The following is an 18,812-nucleotide window of genomic DNA, read 5'->3' as shown; positions in this document are numbered from 1 at the left end:
TGAACATAATGAGCCATATTTAAGTTGTGTGACAAAGTTATCAATTTCTTTGCCATTAGCTAGATTGAAAAAATAATTCATCAAATTGTACTCTCGACCTCAAATTTTCTTTTCTATAAACTTTTAAAAAAATTATGATATTGGCAAAAAAAGTGCTATAAAAGAATTATTTCAAAATGTAGATGATACAAAGTATATGCCAAAAATATTTCTTATATTCCTATTAAATAAATAAATATCCTTTTAGGTTCGTACTAAATTACACATAACATAAATGGTAGGAGAAGGAGCAAAGGTGACTTGGATATGGGCGATAAAGCTTATCCTAATATAGTACAATTAAATAAGTAACCCACACAACCCACAAACCCCACATAGGATAGGATGATATCGAATCTCTAAGATAAGATTTTTATTTTTTCTTTATTTCATACAAATCCTTTAATATTCTCTACATGCGGTTGTACCAATGTTTGCTAGTCTTATCTATGTTTGTCTTGACTCCATATACTACCTCCGGCTTAAAATAGTTGCTACATATTATTTTTAGATTTATTTATTATTTAAATTTTTTAAAATTGTCTAATCATGCAGTTTTATGATATTAAAATTGTTTTCATTTTATTATGCATAACTCAAAATATAAACGATCAAATCAATACATTGAATTGCGTATTAAAGTGAAGTGTATTAAGTACTCCTTCCTATTCACCTTATGAGTCTCATTTGACTTTTCATGGATTTTAAGGAGAGTCAAAAGTGGACCCTAAGGGTAGGAAAGAGAGTGGTATTATGAATTTTTTAATGTAAGGGAGGAAAATTAGTATGGGTAATGGAGAGTATAATTGAAAATAGGATAAAGTTACTAGGAGCATAAAAGTCAAAAACCCATATCAAAAATAGAAATGTGATAATTAAGGTGACTTGACCATAAAAGGAAATGGGACACATAAGCTGAATAGGAGGGAGTATAATATAAGTGTAATATAACGAAAAATATAATATATTGGCAAAACAAAGTCTTACACGTGGCATCATCATGTTAGGTTGTAAAATCTTACCATGGTACTTAGTTGTATCTGATCATATCCCAAGTGTGGTTGAGACAACAACCATCTTAAGCCATGTGGCTTAAATTATGTGGATATATTATATTTATATTATATATTATTATATATATGCTCCCCAGGATAGATTCAATCTTATATTTTTCTGTTATGTTTATATAAGACCATAAAAGAGTATAAATTAAACCTTGTTATATCATACCATTGCTTTTCATTATCACTACTTATCATCTAGATTATCAACACATATAATGGGCATGGGCATGGGCATGTGTCATGGACAAGGAACAAATGATCATCATCATCATAAGTTGCAAAGTATGATGGGTGGAGATCATGAAGATGATGTTTATGAAGACATAAGTGAATCAAGTTTATCATCCTCCTTTGAAGATTCTAGCAATTCCAAGGAATCATCCTCATCGGATTTGGATGATGATGCATCATCATCATCACCAAGACCATCAAATGGACCCCTTTTTGAATTATCCGAACTCATGGATCAACTTCCTATCAAGTAAGTCCATTTTTAATGCCTTCACAATTGCCCTAGGGAGTAAATAAAATTTGATTCTTCGTTCAATAAAATTATCATATTTTTTTCTTAAAATTTTTCCTCTAATCAAGAAATACATAACAATTTCATTAAAATAGAATGCATAATTAAATTATAGTTATAGAAATGGAAAAAAAGAAAAAGATAAACAGTTAAATAGACTTAGTAAAACATATAGATGAAATACTCAAAAGACAAAACTATCGTATATAAGAATAAAGTCCAAATTTATCAATTAAAGTAATTTAATTTAATTGAAGAATTTTAAAATGGTCAAAGCTAAAGAAAGTCATGAGGTGTTCGTTAAAAAATTAGATAATATATTAAAAAGTGTAAATTAGAAAATAATATAAAATTAAAAATGTAATAATATATTTTGATGTGTTATATGATGATAAATTTTAAGTTTATGTCATATAATTAGGTAATATAATTAATTTAGTATTATTCAAATTTTATAATATATTCTAATTTTCTTTATATATTGTTTTATAATAAGAGTTAGACTTGTATGAGTTAAACCTCTCTGCGGACTTGAAAACCTCTCTGCGGACTTGACTAGGGATAGAAGCAGTTGGAGACGACATATCCATGTCCCAGACTTTTGATGTCCGCTTAGTTTTCCTTTTAGTGCCCATAACCTCATGCTCTTATGTCTTATCGTTTCCTTTCTTTTAGTTCTGTGTTTTTCTCTGTAGTAGCTCCCCTTTTTAGGCCTTTAAGTTATCTTGCACATGTAATCACTTCTCTTTATCTTCCTCGAGCCGGGGGATTCCTTTGACCGCGCTCTCCTTTATGGGTATGAGTTGCCGCCGTCTTTTCTTCCCCAGACCCTGGCCTTAGTCTTCTATGCGCGGAATATACTGGGTAGGATGATGATGATTCACAACATCTTTTATAATTATGTATATGTATACTTTTAATATTTAAAACCTTTTATCTTTTTATATTAAAATCTTCTACAATTCTTTTTGTCCTAATGCATGTTAATCATAGAAGGTTTCGAGTATGTTCAACGTGTTCGATCGCACAGGATCCCGAAAAATTTAGGGCCTCGCAACTAAATTACTTAGCATATGTAGGTGTTTAAAGATACAAAATTATTAGAAAAATATCATAATTTTAAAAATTGCATCAACGTCTTCATAAAATTTGTCAATTTTTATTTCGCCCCTGATTTTAATATATTATCAATCATTTAGATATTAAAACTATAATAAATCTCAATTTTTTAGGTCTTTATACAATCAATATATGGTAATTTATTTTTCTTATGGAATTTGTGCATGATTTTTGTAGGAAAGGATTGTCTAAGTATTACAAAGGAAAGTCTGAATCATTCACAACACTAACAAAGGTTACAAGTTTAGAAGATCTTGCAAAGAAAGAAAGTCCATACCAAAGAAGGTTAAAAGCTTGTAGAAGTTATGGTGGTTGTTTAAATAATTTTAGATCTTATAATAATTGTTCACCAAAAGCAAGAATATCAAAGAAAGTTTCAAAGAGTTCTTTATCTTGTTTAAGTAGAAAAGGGAATTTTATAACTACTTGTAGACCTCCTCTAAATCCTGTACAAACTAGCTTTTGATTTGGATACTTTTTGTTTTTACTAAAATACATATGGAAATATTTCATTTTTTTTAAGTTGTTTGTAGGATAATTGAAATTTTTTTAATGGTTTGATGAAAAAAATATATTAATATTTTTATAGATTAAAGCTTGCGCCATCTTGATATTATGCTAATATACTATATTAACAAATAACATTATTTGATGTTAATTAATTTTTGGTTGTTATTTATAAAACAAAAAAAATAAAATGTATATACTTCAGTTAAATAGATTTAATCCATTATAAGATCCTTTCATTAAAAAATTATGAATTTTATATTTAATTATCCTAATTTTTTATTGAGATCGTCTCACCGTGAAAAAAAGTCAGATTATCAGTCGAACCCTTTAAATTTCTTTTTTTTTTTTATTTTTTTTATGGACCTTTTGCGTAAACCCGTTAAGACGATTTCATACTAGAGGGGCTAATTTAATTAAGAGAAATTTCATGGAGTGAACCTAAATTTTTGCTTTTTCAAGTGGTGGACAAACAATTTTTTAATCTACGTGATGACCTTAAGCTTTTAACTTTTTCACTTGGTAGACAAATGGCTAAATTTTTTGTTAAATTGATGTTATTATTATGCATCATAATGACTTTTTTACTTAAGAACAAACGATGACCCTTAATAAGGAACACTTTTTTGAAAATCTAATCGAAATGAGTAATTAAATTAACAAAGAACTTGTCTACCACATCATTAAAAAGTTGAATGCTCGAGGTCACCACATAAATTAAAAAAAATCGCTTACAAAATAAAAAAAATCAAAAACTCGGAGTCATCATATGAAATTTTTCTTTAATTCATCTATAATGAAATATTATTATTAATATACCCCGCATAATGCTATTAGGATTTAGGAGAATATAATACTATATTATAATGGTCTTATAATAGTATGAGGTTTTATATAATTTTGAGAAATATCATTGTTCAAAATTTAGTTATAGTAATCCTTATTACACATTTAGTTATTTTCATTTTTGAAAATAAATAATATATTATTGTTGAAATATTTTTATAAATTAATTATTTAATAATTTTTATTAAAATTTAAACTAATTTAATCAAAAGATGGATTAAGAATTTGTTTTACAGCTTCATAAAATCAAATTTAAGACTTACTATGTATTACCCCACATCCACATACATATTAAAACGAATTTAATTTGCTCACTCGCATAGCACATGAATTGATTTAAATACCACCATATAATCAATCAAAACTTAAAGGAGTCGCCTTTATCCACTTTCGTTCCGAAATATTTGCTATTATAGTTAATAACATTATTCATCATTTAGGCTTATTTTCATATTACAAGTAATGTGTAGGAAAAAATATAGTCAAATGAGACGATCTTGTTTAAATCGTCTAATCGCATTCTTTCATAATATCAACTTTTATATTTTTAGATGTGAATAGTTCAATATATAATGATCAAAACAATACATTGAATTACATAAAAAGTCAAATATAAGAAGTATAATGAAACGGAGAAAGTGTAAGATAAGATGATTACAGATCATTTTTAAATTGCATCGATATTTAATGGGTAAAAATATGTTTAACATTTATCCGATTAATTAAAATCGGGTGTAATCCAGTTAGTCCAAAATAAATATATATTATAAAAAATCATATTAATATTATTTATAAATACACAATAACTAAAATTAACCCAAATTAAAATATTATATTTAAAATGTATCCTGTAACATTTAAATGGATCGGACATCTTTACTCTTTAGCAACTACTCATAGTCAAGCACCACAACTCTAACACAATGTGGCACGATTGTATCCTAATCTCTACATAAACATCAAACATGGCACTTTTTTCTTGATAGTAACCGGAATACTAGGAAAAATGCAAATTAAATATTTAACACAAATTTTCAAATCAAATAGTTTTATAATAAGATTATTTTTATTGAACTAACTCGATATAAATTTATAATTTTAAAGTTATCACTTGTAATTTTAAAATAATTATTATAATTATAAAGTATTAATTTTTATAGGAGTCATTACTTATAGCCCTAAAATGATTATTTAAAATATTAAACTGAGCACTTAGAGAAATAGGTTAGTTGTCTCATGGTGAAACAGTCTCATATAAAACAAACTGTTTATTCAATCTACAATAAAATTTTTAACCAGCAATTTACTATCGATCTATATGAAAAAACTTATTCTTGTTAGATCTTATAATTTCGTCTCAATGTAAACTTTCTACATATCAACTTTTTAGAATTTTTAAAAACCCACAATTAAATTTTTTGACTTTTAAATTTGCATTAACATTCGTGAAAAAAATACTCATATGTCTTCTTTGATTTACATCAAACAGAAACATGATAATTTATAAAAAAAAATGATAATAAATAAAGAAAAAATGAATTATGTGGATTAAATTAAAAAAAAAATAAAATATATAAATGGGATTAGAAAAAAGTAATGGGTTATTGTTCAAAATTAAAAATAATATAAATTATAGAGAAAATTCTATGAAACTACCTATTCTATACCTGAATTTGCAAAAAAACTACCTTATCTAATTTTTTTTGCAAAAAACTACCTTATGTAATATTTTTGTTTGCAAAAGACTACCTTCTAACGGATTTGAGAGTTTGACCGTCAAAACTAACCTTTGACTATCACGTGTGACGCACGTGACCCTTTAATAAGCAAACCTTCCTTCTTCATTTCAGAACTGTTCTTCATTGCTGCTAGACATTTAGAGCAGTGGCGGCAGCAGCAGCTACAGCACACGAATATGTGCAAGGAAGTGAAGAAACCAGGTGCCTCCAAATGGATTAAGTACATGACAGAACATGAAGATGTTGATAATATTGACAAAGGGTTGAGACCTGCTTTTGCTGATGATTTCAGATTGATGCGTGGTTATAAACTTGAAAAGGAAGGTATTGATCAACCTGTTGAGGAAGATATCCACCCAGATTTCTTGTAGTTCCTAAGTGCAAAATCGATATATCGGTGAAAATTTCTTCCCATTTTCAGAGATTTTGATAAATTGCTATACTCTGATTCATACTTTGGTTATTAGTTTCAATAAAGGGCCTTTGAATTGCATTTGAAAATTGAAAGTCAATTGATTCTAAATATGATATCTCTAGTACTCTAAAATCAGATCATCAATTATATGAGATACAGATTAAATCAGCATTTTAGGACAAGTAATTTGACTGTGCATCAAACAGTATTATTTGACACTGCATCATGAATAAGCTTTATTATTCCGTGTGCGAGAGCGAGCTACTCTGATCACAAACTTCAGGATTTAAGGTAGCTGAACGAAGAACTTTCAGGGCCTCGTCAACTTTCATTTTGAGAGAATCTGGAAACTCAATCAGATGTAGTACTTCTGTTTGATCCATCTCAAGCAGCATGCTAGTGATTTTTCTTGCATTTTCAGGCGCAATTTGCTCCATCAATCAGATATAGTTGTTTGAAGAGCAGCAATGAAGAACAGTTCTGAAATGAAGAAGGAAGGTTTGCTTATTAAAGGGTCACGTGCGTCACACGTGATAGTCAAAGGTTAGTTTTGACGGTCAAACTCTCAAATCCGTTAGAAGGTAGTCTTTTGCAAACAAAAGTATTACATAAGGTAGTTTTTTGCAAAAAAAATTAGATAAGGTAATTTTTTGCAAATTCATGTATAGAATAGGTAGTTTCATAAAATTTTCTCTATATTATATAAAAAGAACCTAATCCTGAGTCCTCACTCCTCACTTTATAGTTTCTACCGCTTTATCATTTTTTACCGGATACTCTAAAATTGATGATGTCATCCCATGAGCATTTTATTCTACTTTTGCTACCTAAATATTCTGTTGCTTATCAATCAAATCTTCTCCAAAAAATTTCAAGTAATGATTAAACATCGGCGATTATTATATATCGTAATCTTTTTCATTTTATCGCTATCCCCTAATGAAATTACGAATTTGCCTCTGAACTTAAAACTTGTTTAATAAATATAAATCGCACTTAATAATACTATTATCACTTTAAAAACATTAAATTTAAAGTTTGAATGTAATCCCGAACATTTTTATCGCGACTCTATATATATTGAATTTTCAGAGGCATCCTTGTAGGACATACGAATTCAAACACAATATTATCACTCTAAAAACGTTCTTCGATTTTAAACAAGTTGTTAGTTGGAATCGATTTACTATGGCTAACGAAAGCGACTATGAATCGGATCCGGTACGTACTTTAATCAAATTGAATCGGTGTATTTTTTTTTAAAAAAAATGAAGTCGCAAAAACTGGGCGAGTAGACCACAGTTCAGTCGCACGTTTTGTGCGACTGGTTTTTTTCTTATTTACATTATTATTTAAATTATTATACGTCTTAGTAAATTATTATTATTAATATTACTATTATATTATTATTAATATTATTATTAATAATAATATTTCTACTTTTATTATTATTATTATTATTATTATTATTATTATTATTATTATTATTATTATTATTATTATTATTATTGATTTTTGTTATTATTATTATTATTATTATTATTATTATTATTATTAATGTAAGTAATTTATATTATTAACATTACTATTATTTTGTTATTATTTATTTAAATAATTTATAATTATATGTTATTATTATTATTTTCTTATTTTTTAATATTAACTTGTTTTATTATTATTACAATTATTTTATTATATTTTTTGTATTGTTATTATTTTAATATTAGTTATTTAAGTAAATTATAATTTTTAATTAATATTAATTTGTATTACTAATATTTTAATATTAATTATTAAAATAATTTATAATTTTTATTTATTATTGAATGTTTTTATTATTAATGTTTGTATGTATAATTTTTTAATGACCTAATGTATGGATTGTTTCATATTTCAAATTTGTAGGACTTTGAAAACTTAGGAGACAACGTAGATTACTCCAGTAGATTTGTTACGGATAGGGAATCTGTTTCCTTAGATGAATTACATAGTTGGGCCGATGCGATAGCAATAATAATTGATTTTCAATTTACACATGCTTCTTGTAAACAAAAAGAAGGATGTTCTAGAGTTAGTGTGTATTTTTACATAATCTAGATAATGCTGCCCGACCTGGTTCTAAAAGTAGGAGTTGTGTGTGTAAATTTTTGATTGTAGCAAGTAGTCGTAAACCAGGAGAAAGACATTGGACGGTAAGGATGTGTACTTGTGAAAAAGAAAGACATAACCACCCGTTGTTACTGTACAAAGATGGTTATGTAAGGGCAAATAGGATCAATGTAGATATTCGGGAGCACATACGACAGCTTAGTGCAACCGGCATGCAACCGGCCTTTATCATGACTTCTATTAGAGAAAATTTTCCTGGTTTTTTTACTAGTATGAATCAGATTTATAATGCTAGGCTATCAATAAGGAGGGAAGAGATGGAGGGTAGGACTCCCCTTCAACACTGTCTTTATATGGCCACAGAACTTAATTACGTGGTCTGGACAGACTTGGATAATGAAGGGGGATTGATCAGATTATTAGTTGCAAATCCTACCTCTATCCAAATGATACGTAAGTGGTCGTATGTTGTGTTGATAGATACAACATACAAAAGAAATAAACAAAAGTGGCCACTGTGTGAAGTGATCGGAATGACGCTAACCAATCACAACTTCTTGGTTGCGTTCTGTTTGATGCGAGATGAGGCGGCTGTGTCATATTCGTGGGTGTTGCAGGGATTGAGAGATATTTTTGGCACAGCTCAGACTCCTAGCGTCATTGTAACCGATTGAGACAAAGGTTTATTTGCAGCTATTCGTAACGTCTTCCCAGGTAAAAAGGTTTTGTTGATTAATTATTGTCGTTTTATTTATTGAATATGTCTTAATTACATTCAATGTTGTGTTTAATGTAGATATGCGGCATTTGTTATGCATTTGGCATATTGCAAACGACATTGAGAACATGGTGGACAAGTTGTGTGACGGGAATAGAAATCAACAAGGGCAGGTATTCAGGAAAATTAGACGGAACCTCTTGGTTGAAAGTTCTACAATCGACGAATTTGAACAGAGATGGCAATCGATCGTGACTAACTAGTCGGTTAGGAACAAAAAGGTCGTTCGGTATTTGGCTGGAACATGTATTCCACTTAGAGAGAAATTTGTGCGTGCGTGGACGAATGAATGTTTACACATGGGTAACCAGACTACCAGCAGAGTTGAAAGCCAACGCTCGTCTTTCAAGTATTATCTTGGTAGCGGTAATAGCTCATTTGAAAGCCAACACAAAACGTGCGACTGAACCGCGGTCGAGTCGTGGATGTCGTGCGACTGAACTAGGGTTGGCTCGCAGATTTCATGCGACTGGGTTATTTTATTTTTATTTTATTTTCTTTTTTTTTAAAAAAATTATTATTAATACGATTCGAATAAAAATTAGCTCGATTATTTATTTGCGGATTGAATTTCTTAGTTTTTGCTCCAAAAATTTGATGTTGTAATTTTGTTTTTTAAGTGTGATAGAGGAGTTATTTAGTGATGTTGGAGTATAAATAAGAAATTTTAAGTTCAGTGGCAAAGTCGTAATTTTTTAAAGTTCCAGGGGCAAATTCGTAATTTTATTGGGGTATTGGCGATAAAATGAAAAAGGTGGCGATGTTTAAGGATTGTTTTAAACATTTGTTGCACGTACTACTGTCTCCATTCCAATTTACTTGTGTTTGCTTTTACGCAAACTTTGCTCTTTAAATCAATCCTCAATATTTCAAATTATATATAATAAAAATTATAAAAATTGCACATTAATAATCTTTGTGTTACGAATCAAACGAGATCCCACTTAACTATGTTTTTACTTATAAATAAACACAAGTCACAAACTAAGAATGATGAATGAATAGTACAATATTCCTAATGTTGCAAGTGATTCGTAATGGATGAAGTATAATTTGTGAACAATACGAAACGACAATAAAATAAGAAAAAATAATAAAAAGTTAAATATGTAGATAAAAATTAAAGAAAAAATTTAAATTATAGCCAAAAAGAAAATACTGTAATAATCATAAAACAAATCAAAAAGAAAAATAAATTAAAATATGTGATTCAAAAAGATGAATATATACTTGTTCAATGAGTAAAATTATTAATATTGAGTGTAGGAAAGAAAAATAAAATGCAGTTTTTATGTTGACGTGTTTTTGAGGGGATAAGACAAGGACTAAAGGATTAAAGTTATTAATGAGTATAAACAGGGGTAATGAAAGAGAAATAAGGATTAATTATTATACTTGTTCTCCATCATAATCTCACTTTGTTCATAAAATCCGTAAGAGGTAATAATAAAATATTTTAAACAAAAAATTTTATTATGATCAAAGTTTTATTACAATGGGAATAAATGAATGACATAAAATTTCATGAAAATTTAGACAAGTTATTTCATACTACCTTTTAATACCAACAATCAATAAATAACCAAACTTATTAGCCCTAATTTGATTTATTTGTAAACTCAATTCAAAAACATAACTTGCCACAAACCCTTGGTAAATGTCATTAACATTAAGCATGATTTCATTTTTTCTTAAGACAACAACTCTATATTTGAAATTTTAAATGTGGTTGATCTCTAACCAATCCTATTGGCTATTAGTTTAGGAGGAATATATTGAGTATTATCATTGAGCAATAAGATGATTTACCTTTTAAAAATATTTTATTATTTTAATTAATTAAACCATTTGGCTTAAATAATCCAAAAAGAAAGGTGCTTCTAGTATTTGAAAAATGTGCCATCTTTCTTTATACAAGGATATCACAAATAATAGCAAAAAGAAGCCAAATTTTATACTAGAACATGCATGGATGGCTACATTATTGAGAAATAAAAACTCTATAATCAAAGGCTAATGTTAGGCTATATGCTACAAAGTATGGATTTTCAAATATTTCACCAAATCTTGGCTATTTTCGAGAGCCTTTGTTTGAAGTTTTTGAATAAATAATATAAAGAATTAACTATATTCTATGTACTTTTTGAATACAGCATTTTCCCTCCATGGGAACATCAAGAAGCCCATTTTAGATTACTTGCATTTTCTTTCATAATATTTGCACTATTTTAGATTGACATAAATATTTTAAAGATATTTAGTTGATAGTAAAATACTTTTTAAGTGGTGGAGAATTTAAAATAAGTTATAAATAATGTTCACAAAACTTTTTGTTAAAATACTTTTAAATATATTTAATTGATAGTAAAATACTTTTAATGATATTTAAAATACTAGCATTCTCGCTAATTTATTAAAATATTAAAAAAATTTTAAACTTAAAGAAAACTATGTCTTGTACCACAAATGGTTATTACATATTAGCATCAACATCACTAGAAAGTTATGATGTTCACAAAACTTTTTAAGTGGAGGAGAATTTAAAATAAGTTATAAATGATTAAGTGTTTTGAATTCTCATTTATTTGTATTGTAGTACTCTAAGTGGACGATGATGAGATGCTTGGCATGTACAAGGAACACTATCTTGGGTTGGTGCCATGGTTGGCTTGGCACATCTCTAATGTGAAAATCTCAATGATATTTCTATTTGATGATTTGAAATTTTGAATGATTTGATTTCACATCTAAAATTATAATTGGAATTAGATATTTAATTTGAAAATTCGAATATCAGTCATCAGATACAGATTTGAAAATCAAATTTTTGAGATTTAAATTTCTGATGTGACTATATATTTTGGATCAAATATTCAATTATACTCACCCCTAGTATTTATCCATTAACTTAAAACTTGAACTTGCTTTTGTAAATTTTAGGAAATTACATCATATGAACATCATCTTTAACTTAAAAATTTGCAATGTTTCTTTTAGAACATACTCTTGTTCTACCAAACTTGCTTCAATGACAATTAATGGTGAAACTAAAGGGATAGTGGGAAAAAAATGTGTAGATGAGATGAAAAATAAGTTAAAGGAGTAGATAAAAATAAAAAAAAATGTGAGTCGTGACCAAAAATAAAAATTATATTGGAAAAAAAATCAGTCATAAATATAGTTATTTTTTATTAAAAAATATATAAAAAGTTATAATGTATTGAAAAAAAAACAAATGTAGTCATAATTACTGTTCAAAATACAAATTATTAAAATACAAGACTTTTAAAAATAAAAACGGTTCTATTAAGGACAAATAATATAAAACTACCTGTTACAGCAATAATGTAATATAGACAAACTTTTAGAAATAAAAGGAGTACAATAATAGAATAAGGTACAATAATTTGAGATTAAAAAAGACAAAAAATTCTCATTTTCATTAACTATTAAAAATAAGTTTTCTCTAGAATATACACAAGCACCCTGTATTCAGTTGCATAGGGTAATACTGACCTACTAAACAACATAATAGAGATTTGATACTAAGAGAGAGTGTCAATATCTTAGTTTAAACATTTCATAACAAGTTCAAGGGATAGTCTTGAACTATTGAACTAGATCTTTGCATTCTAACACCACTAATGCTATATCTAGCACCCATTATGTCATTCAATGATAGCCTACTCTTGGGCCGCGATTCAGGCCTTTGTTTCGGGGCACTTTGGGACCTTAGTTTAGCTCGAAACGATTGTGTGTCCGCCATGTAGCTTGGGAAATTGGAGTAAGGCCTAAAGAAACTATCCCCACATACACTTTTTGTGGGGGTAAGGGGAGCATTTGAGCGGGTTGAATTTGTAAATCGAGATTTACATTGGGATGTTGAGATCTGGCATTCATCGCCAAGAAAGCTCCAATCATAGTCTCGATGGGTGTTTTGACAATTGGGTATGGAGACCCGACTAGGGTTAGGACATTGTAGCATATCTTCACTACTAAAATCATATAATGATGGGTTGATCCTCCTAGACCTAGATTTTGGCTTGTTATATGTGTCAATTTCAACAATTTTTGGACTCCCTTCAAATGGGTTATTGTTGTAAGGCTCATATGATGTTGATAGTCTCTTGCTATGGAATTGATCATTTCTTGCTTCATCAAACCTTTCCTAAAAACACACGCACATACAAGAAAACATTACATTAGCAACTACCAAGCAAAAAAAAGATTGCAAAAATTGAACTTTTTGGAATGTCTTACCATGGAGTTTCGTGCTCGAAAATCCGATTGAAACTTGTTCGTTCGACCAAGGACTTGATTAATCCTTTGAGAACGCGCAGCCGTTTGAGCTCGGATGAGAGCTTGCATACTTTGAAGAGTTGCTGCAGCTCGCTTTCTAACAAGATAGCCTCTAACTAGAGCTTGTAATTTTACTAAGCCTTTTAAGGCTCTAAGTGCTCTCCGGGCCTATAATAGTTCAATGACATTAGATTTTGATTTCGAAAGCAAGCAAACAAACAAACACATAATGACATAGGAGTATGACTAGTGTCACATGATTCGCTAATCGCTTTGTGAATTGCTAATTAAAAAAGAATATCATGGTCGATTTAATCTACTTTTTGATCATTTTGAGCAAATTGCGAATTTAAAAAGCAAATTAACTAGCAAATTATGGTTGATTTTAGTCTGTTTTTAAACCATTTCGAGAATCTTATAAGATTTTAAAATTCCAGTATATGATAGCTATATTTTTCTCCAAAAGATATTACAGTAAAACGGAAAAGTGTAACTTTTAAAAAAGCGAAAAACATTAGTTCCAAATTAGATTTTGAACATTAACTACTCCTAGGAGCAAGGAAGCATATAGGAATTAGGATCTTAGAGCTCAAATGATCAATCGTAATCTTATTCTTAATAGGGGTAATATTTAAATTCATTTTGTTAGAGAATTTTTTTATATATACCTCTTAAAATATTTTAATATGATTAGGTGAGCAGAGGAAATGTGCATAAACCAATTGTCAGTCTCAGAGTCACTCACTCATTGTGATGTTTCAAATTCAAAAGTAGCATAACATAATGATTAGGTCAAAGCCTCAACGGAAAAGGAGAGAAACAAACCAAAGACACTAGGATTACTAGTATCTTTTCGTAACTTTCTTTTATTTTTATGAACATATTTTGAATCTCATGTGATCATCAATATAATTTACATAGCGGCTGTTTCGCAAAATAGTTTATTAGATAATTTTATCTTGTCTTGATACAATTAGTGGGTTAACTGGTAAAACCAACAAATGCTGGTGTTTTATAAATTAAATGGTTGAAACAACTAATTGTTATGAATAAGTAGTTGTTTTCACTGTAATCAACTATCAGCTATCAGCCATATGTCAAACTCCTCCAGAGTCACATTATTTCTTAGTCTTTGTGTAAAATTCCTTTGTTGCAATATATATAAGTAATTAAGAATCCTCGATCTCACAAAATCTACTCTAGTTTTTTATTTGTTATGTTAAATTTGTCTTTTTATTTTTTACAATAACCCACCTTCTGTATGTGATTCTCATATAAAAATTTAACTTATTTTAATCGTATTTACAAATTTTTCTCATTATCTACATATTATATGTAATTCTCTTTATTTTGTCCTTTTTTGATTTACAACTAAATGTGTGAACAAATATGGTGTGACATATAAAGTATTATAAAATTGACCAAATCCAACTAAAAATAGTAAGTTGAAAACTATCTTTTGATATAGCAGAGCAACTTTTAGTACCTCTAGAAAGTAAGAAAATCATGTACTCTTCAAGTCCCAACCAACAAATAGATACACTCATCCCTTTTTGAATGCTATTTGACAGTGGACTACACTCACAGAGTTGAAAAATATATGCAATTTCAACCCTGTACTATACAAATCTAATTCAATTAAATTAAATTACAAAATCAAATGGAACTCATTTTTAGACATATAATACTTTTAAAACAAGTTTTTTTTTGCAAATTTTGGCCTATATTTTAAAGTGGGCTCTAGTCATTATTATTTAAACAACAAAATTTGGAGGCCAAGATTTGAATTGCAAACCTTTTAAATATATTTTTTTTTCTCTTTTATTCTTCTCACATTTTCCATTTGAAAATTTTAAAATGTTCTTTTCATTTATGATCATTTTATTTTGATAACCAATAGAATTAAAAAAAATTATTACACTTACACTTTAATCTATAGAAATTAATTTTCATTTTAATCTCAATGTATTACTTTATATACACTCAATGAAATTTAATGACATTATTACACTTACTCTTTAATCAATATAATCTTTATTTTTTATATTATTTTACTCATCTCTCGTAATATCTATTGTATAATTATTGTTTATTTTTATTTTTTTCATATTTCAAATAGGAAGATAAAAAAATAACCAATAGAGTATTTTTTTTCAATGGCAACGTAATATTTTGCTTTTAAATAATGAGCTATAAACTAAAAGGTTCGAGTCTAATTTGGCATTAACTAAGGTCCGCCCCAAGACACCATTGATGCGGGAGGTATTTGTTAGTTGGCCTTTGCATTGGTTTTTCCTATAAACTGTTAGATAGCCTTCTCAATCAACTTTTAATCCAAAATTAAAAAACAAAATACAGATCATATCATCATTGTTTAAAATTAATTACATATTATAACTTCAACCAAAATTTTTCCTCTAAAAGTGAATAATGATGTCATTGTTATGATGATTAATATTTATATCTTTGATTTTACTATTTTATAATTATGACTATAGTATTATCCATATTAATTGATTTTTTACTTTTAGGTCATACCAAAAATCATGTAATTTATTTTTTTTCAATGTTATTTATTAAAACACGATTTACATCATCACCTTTTAAATTGCTTACGTGTTGCTTCCTCATTAAAAAATTTTCCTCTAAAATTTAATGATGTCATTGTTATTATTATTATCTTTGACTTACTACTTTCTTATTTTGAATAATTTTGTCATTCTTATTAATTATTTTTTTAATTTTTAGGTCCAATCGGATTTAATGTATTAAAAAACTAAATATCATGTTTCATTTACTTTAATTATTTATAAAATGTTTTCAATTTTATTTATAAAATGAATATTATTTAGTGTATTGGATATTTCAATTGTATTTATTGAATGAATATTAGAAAACTATATATAATATACTTATATTAGGATTTGTTTTTGTTATTTATGCTCTTGGTTATATAAATGGAATGCTTAATCCTAATATGATTTAGGTTGTGACTATCTTTATATAAGTCACTTATATTTTTTATGAGAAAAAAAAAATATTTTTGTCGTTTAAACTAATAAAATAATTTTACATATCTCTATGTATTTATATTTGATTTTAAAGTGCATTATTAATAGTAATAATATTTAATACTTCTACAAATTAATGTATTTGTTCGCAAAAATTGGTATGTTATTTTTTATTAAAAAAACTTATAATTTCGTATTGTATTCAGAGTACGAATCATTTACTCTTTTATTCAAATTCAAAATTAAAAAAATAAAAGTATAAATGTGATTATATTGCGCACAATGCAAAATAAGATATAATGTACGTAATGTATACAATTGTTTAGAGTGAAACAAAATATAACTATAATGTATAATTTATTTCTTAAATTTTAATCTCTTAATTTATACAAATATATCAGAAAATTTAATAAAGGCGTGCATCGCATGGGAACTATATAGTATTTACATTGAAACAAATTAAATAAAATCTCACTTGACTATATTTTAACTTATAGATTAAAAGCTAATTATACTAAACATGTGTCTAAACAACAAGCTTAAAAAGGCCGCATATGCAACTAACAAATTAAACTGATCAAACAAATCAACATAAAAATTAAAATCAAACTGACTTACCAAACATCCTTAATTAAATCGTGGTTAAAAATTTAAAAACCCAAATCTAAAAATCAATAAAATCAAATGCTAACATATAATAACATATAACAAAATCAAAAACCCACAAAAGAAAAAAAAAAGTGAAGAACTAAAAAAACAGAAAATGGGATAAGAAAAAATGAACATACCAAATATCCCCTGAAATGGGTTTGAATCCGAACAGCAGCCCATACATATTTTCCACCATTAGAAAACAGAGCTCCCCTTCCATGACTAGTCAATCTAACAACAGCAACCGCTGCTTGAGCCGCAGCCACCGCCGCATCAGCGGCAGCAGCGGTTGCAGCAGCTAAAGCAATAGCATGCTTAGTTTGCTCTTTTTCTGAATCACATGTATGATTTCTGTACCGATCTTTTTCCTTTTCTCTAACATTCTCTTTTGTTGCCTTTGTAAAACTCCATCTTCCTTCAATTTTACCCCTTTTTTCTCTCTTTACATCTTCATTTTTCATAGATTTAGTCATTTTTTCTTTGTCATTTTGATTTTTAAGGCCTAAAATTGATTTTAACCATCTACTTGCTCTGCCCATTTCTGATTTATTAAGGAAAAAACAGGCGAAAAAAATAGAAAAAGTTTTTTTTTTGAAGAAAGATGGGTTTAAAGTTTAAATACTAATTCCGTTGTTGATAGTGACATTTTCGGACACAACATGTTGTAATCCGACACAAGCATTTCAAAACGAAAAATGTATCGTCTTTTTTAAACAAATGGGATTAAAAGAAATAATAAATCGAGATGGGTTTTATTTCTCGATCGGAAATTGAGTCCAGATTAAATGAGAGCAAGAGAATATTTATTTAATTTTAGGAAAAAGATGGGTGTGAGTTTGATCTGATTGATGGGTCAGAGAGTTTTAACATGTTGTAAGCATTGAAGTGGGAAAGGTGTGGGTTTAAATGAGATTTAAGTGGAAGTGAGAAAGAAAAGGTTAATGAAACAGAGAGTATCTTATTTTCCCTTTTGCAAAGTGAAATTCTGAAATTGTATTTATAGATGTAATGGATTTTTAAATGCAAAATGTTTGCTCTTTTTGAATTGGAAATTGAGATTGTTTTATTGGGAATATTAATTAATTATTCTTTTATTTATAGTGCTTATGAGTCAAAAGTCAAAAATAGTTTTTCATTTCATCTTTATTTCCATTCTATATTTTCAAAGACAATCCTATTCTACTACATCTAGATCTATTTTATATTTTCGTTCCGTTTTAAAATACTTGCACTATTTAATTTTTTACGAAGTTGCATTAATTTAATTTTTAATATTTTTAATTATGTATATTAAAAATTTATAAACATTTGATATTAATAATCTTTGAATTAAGACGAATTAAACAAGATTTCATTTAACTATGTTTTAACATATAGATAAAAAAGTAATCGCAAATTAAGGATGGTGAATGATACCGTATTATCTTGTGATGTTGCAAGTAATATGAAATGAAGGAAGTAAAATTTATTTCACTTTCTTTTTAAATTTGTCCCATTTAATTTAATTTATTTTTATTTTACTATAATTCGCATTTTTAAATATCTATAGAGTAAATTAGGTAGAATTATGGTCCCTTCTTTCATTTTTGTTATCCTCATTTACTTTTTAGAGTTTTTAATGCATATTCTAAGTTTAAATATCTCTAAATAAATATTATAAAAAATTATAAAAATACATAATAAAAAACCATAAAGTAATACGAATCTAACAA

General features: G+C 27.7%; 2 protein-coding genes and 1 long non-coding RNA gene across 3 annotated transcripts; 2 read left to right on the top strand and 1 right to left on the bottom strand.

The window, feature by feature from the left end:
* Positions 1-1,109: 1,109 nt before the first annotated feature.
* On the top strand, positions 1,110-3,261 carry LOC130806599 (protein OXIDATIVE STRESS 3-like). Its single transcript, XM_057671736.1, has 2 exons — positions 1,110-1,584; positions 2,923-3,261. The coding sequence occupies exons 1-2, from the start codon at positions 1,319-1,321 to the stop codon at positions 3,209-3,211; spliced, it is 555 nt and encodes a 184-aa protein (XP_057527719.1). The 5' UTR covers positions 1,110-1,318; the 3' UTR covers positions 3,212-3,261.
* Positions 3,262-5,943: 2,682 nt separating this feature from the next.
* LOC130806597 (uncharacterized) lies at positions 5,944-9,764 on the top strand. The gene is made up of 3 exons (XR_009040333.1): positions 5,944-6,795; positions 8,158-9,075; positions 9,158-9,764. It is a non-coding gene; the product is annotated as an uncharacterized LOC130806597 (long non-coding RNA).
* Positions 9,765-12,527: 2,763 nt separating this feature from the next.
* LOC130805964 (protein IQ-domain 26-like) lies at positions 12,528-18,107 on the bottom strand. Its single transcript, XM_057670827.1, has 3 exons — positions 17,238-18,107; positions 13,400-13,606; positions 12,528-13,307 (listed from the first exon to the last, which is right to left on the bottom strand). The coding sequence occupies exons 1-3, from the start codon at positions 17,637-17,639 to the stop codon at positions 12,720-12,722; spliced, it is 1,197 nt and encodes a 398-aa protein (XP_057526810.1). The 5' UTR covers positions 17,640-18,107; the 3' UTR covers positions 12,528-12,719.
* Positions 18,108-18,812: the final 705 nt, after the last annotated feature.

The sequence above is a fragment of the Amaranthus tricolor genome, chromosome 2 (assembly GCF_026212465.1).
Source record: "Amaranthus tricolor cultivar Red isolate AtriRed21 chromosome 2, ASM2621246v1, whole genome shotgun sequence".
Taxonomy (NCBI): domain Eukaryota; kingdom Viridiplantae; phylum Streptophyta; class Magnoliopsida; order Caryophyllales; family Amaranthaceae; genus Amaranthus; species Amaranthus tricolor.
Note: the sequence above shows the minus strand (reverse complement) of the source record. Positions and strands in the feature narration are given on the sequence as shown.

Bases quoted from the DNA above. Each gene is read 5' to 3' on its own strand.
- LOC130806599 (XM_057671736.1), top strand. From the start codon at position 1,319: ATGGGCATGGGCATGGGCATGTGTCATGGACAAGGAACAAATGATCAT. The intron at 1,585-2,922 runs GTAAGTCCATTT...TGATTTTTGTAG, and splicing joins ATGGATCAACTTCCTATCAA to GAAAGGATTGTCTAAGTATT.
- LOC130805964 (XM_057670827.1), bottom strand. From the start codon at position 17,639: ATGGGCAGAGCAAGTAGATGGTTAAAATCAATTTTAGGCCTTAAAAAT. The intron at 13,607-17,237 runs GTATGTTCATTT...GAACTATTATAG, and splicing joins CCCATTTCAGGGGATATTTG to GCCCGGAGAGCACTTAGAGC. The intron at 13,308-13,399 runs GTAAGACATTCC...GTGTGTTTTTAG, and splicing joins TTCGAGCACGAAACTCCATG to GAAAGGTTTGATGAAGCAAG.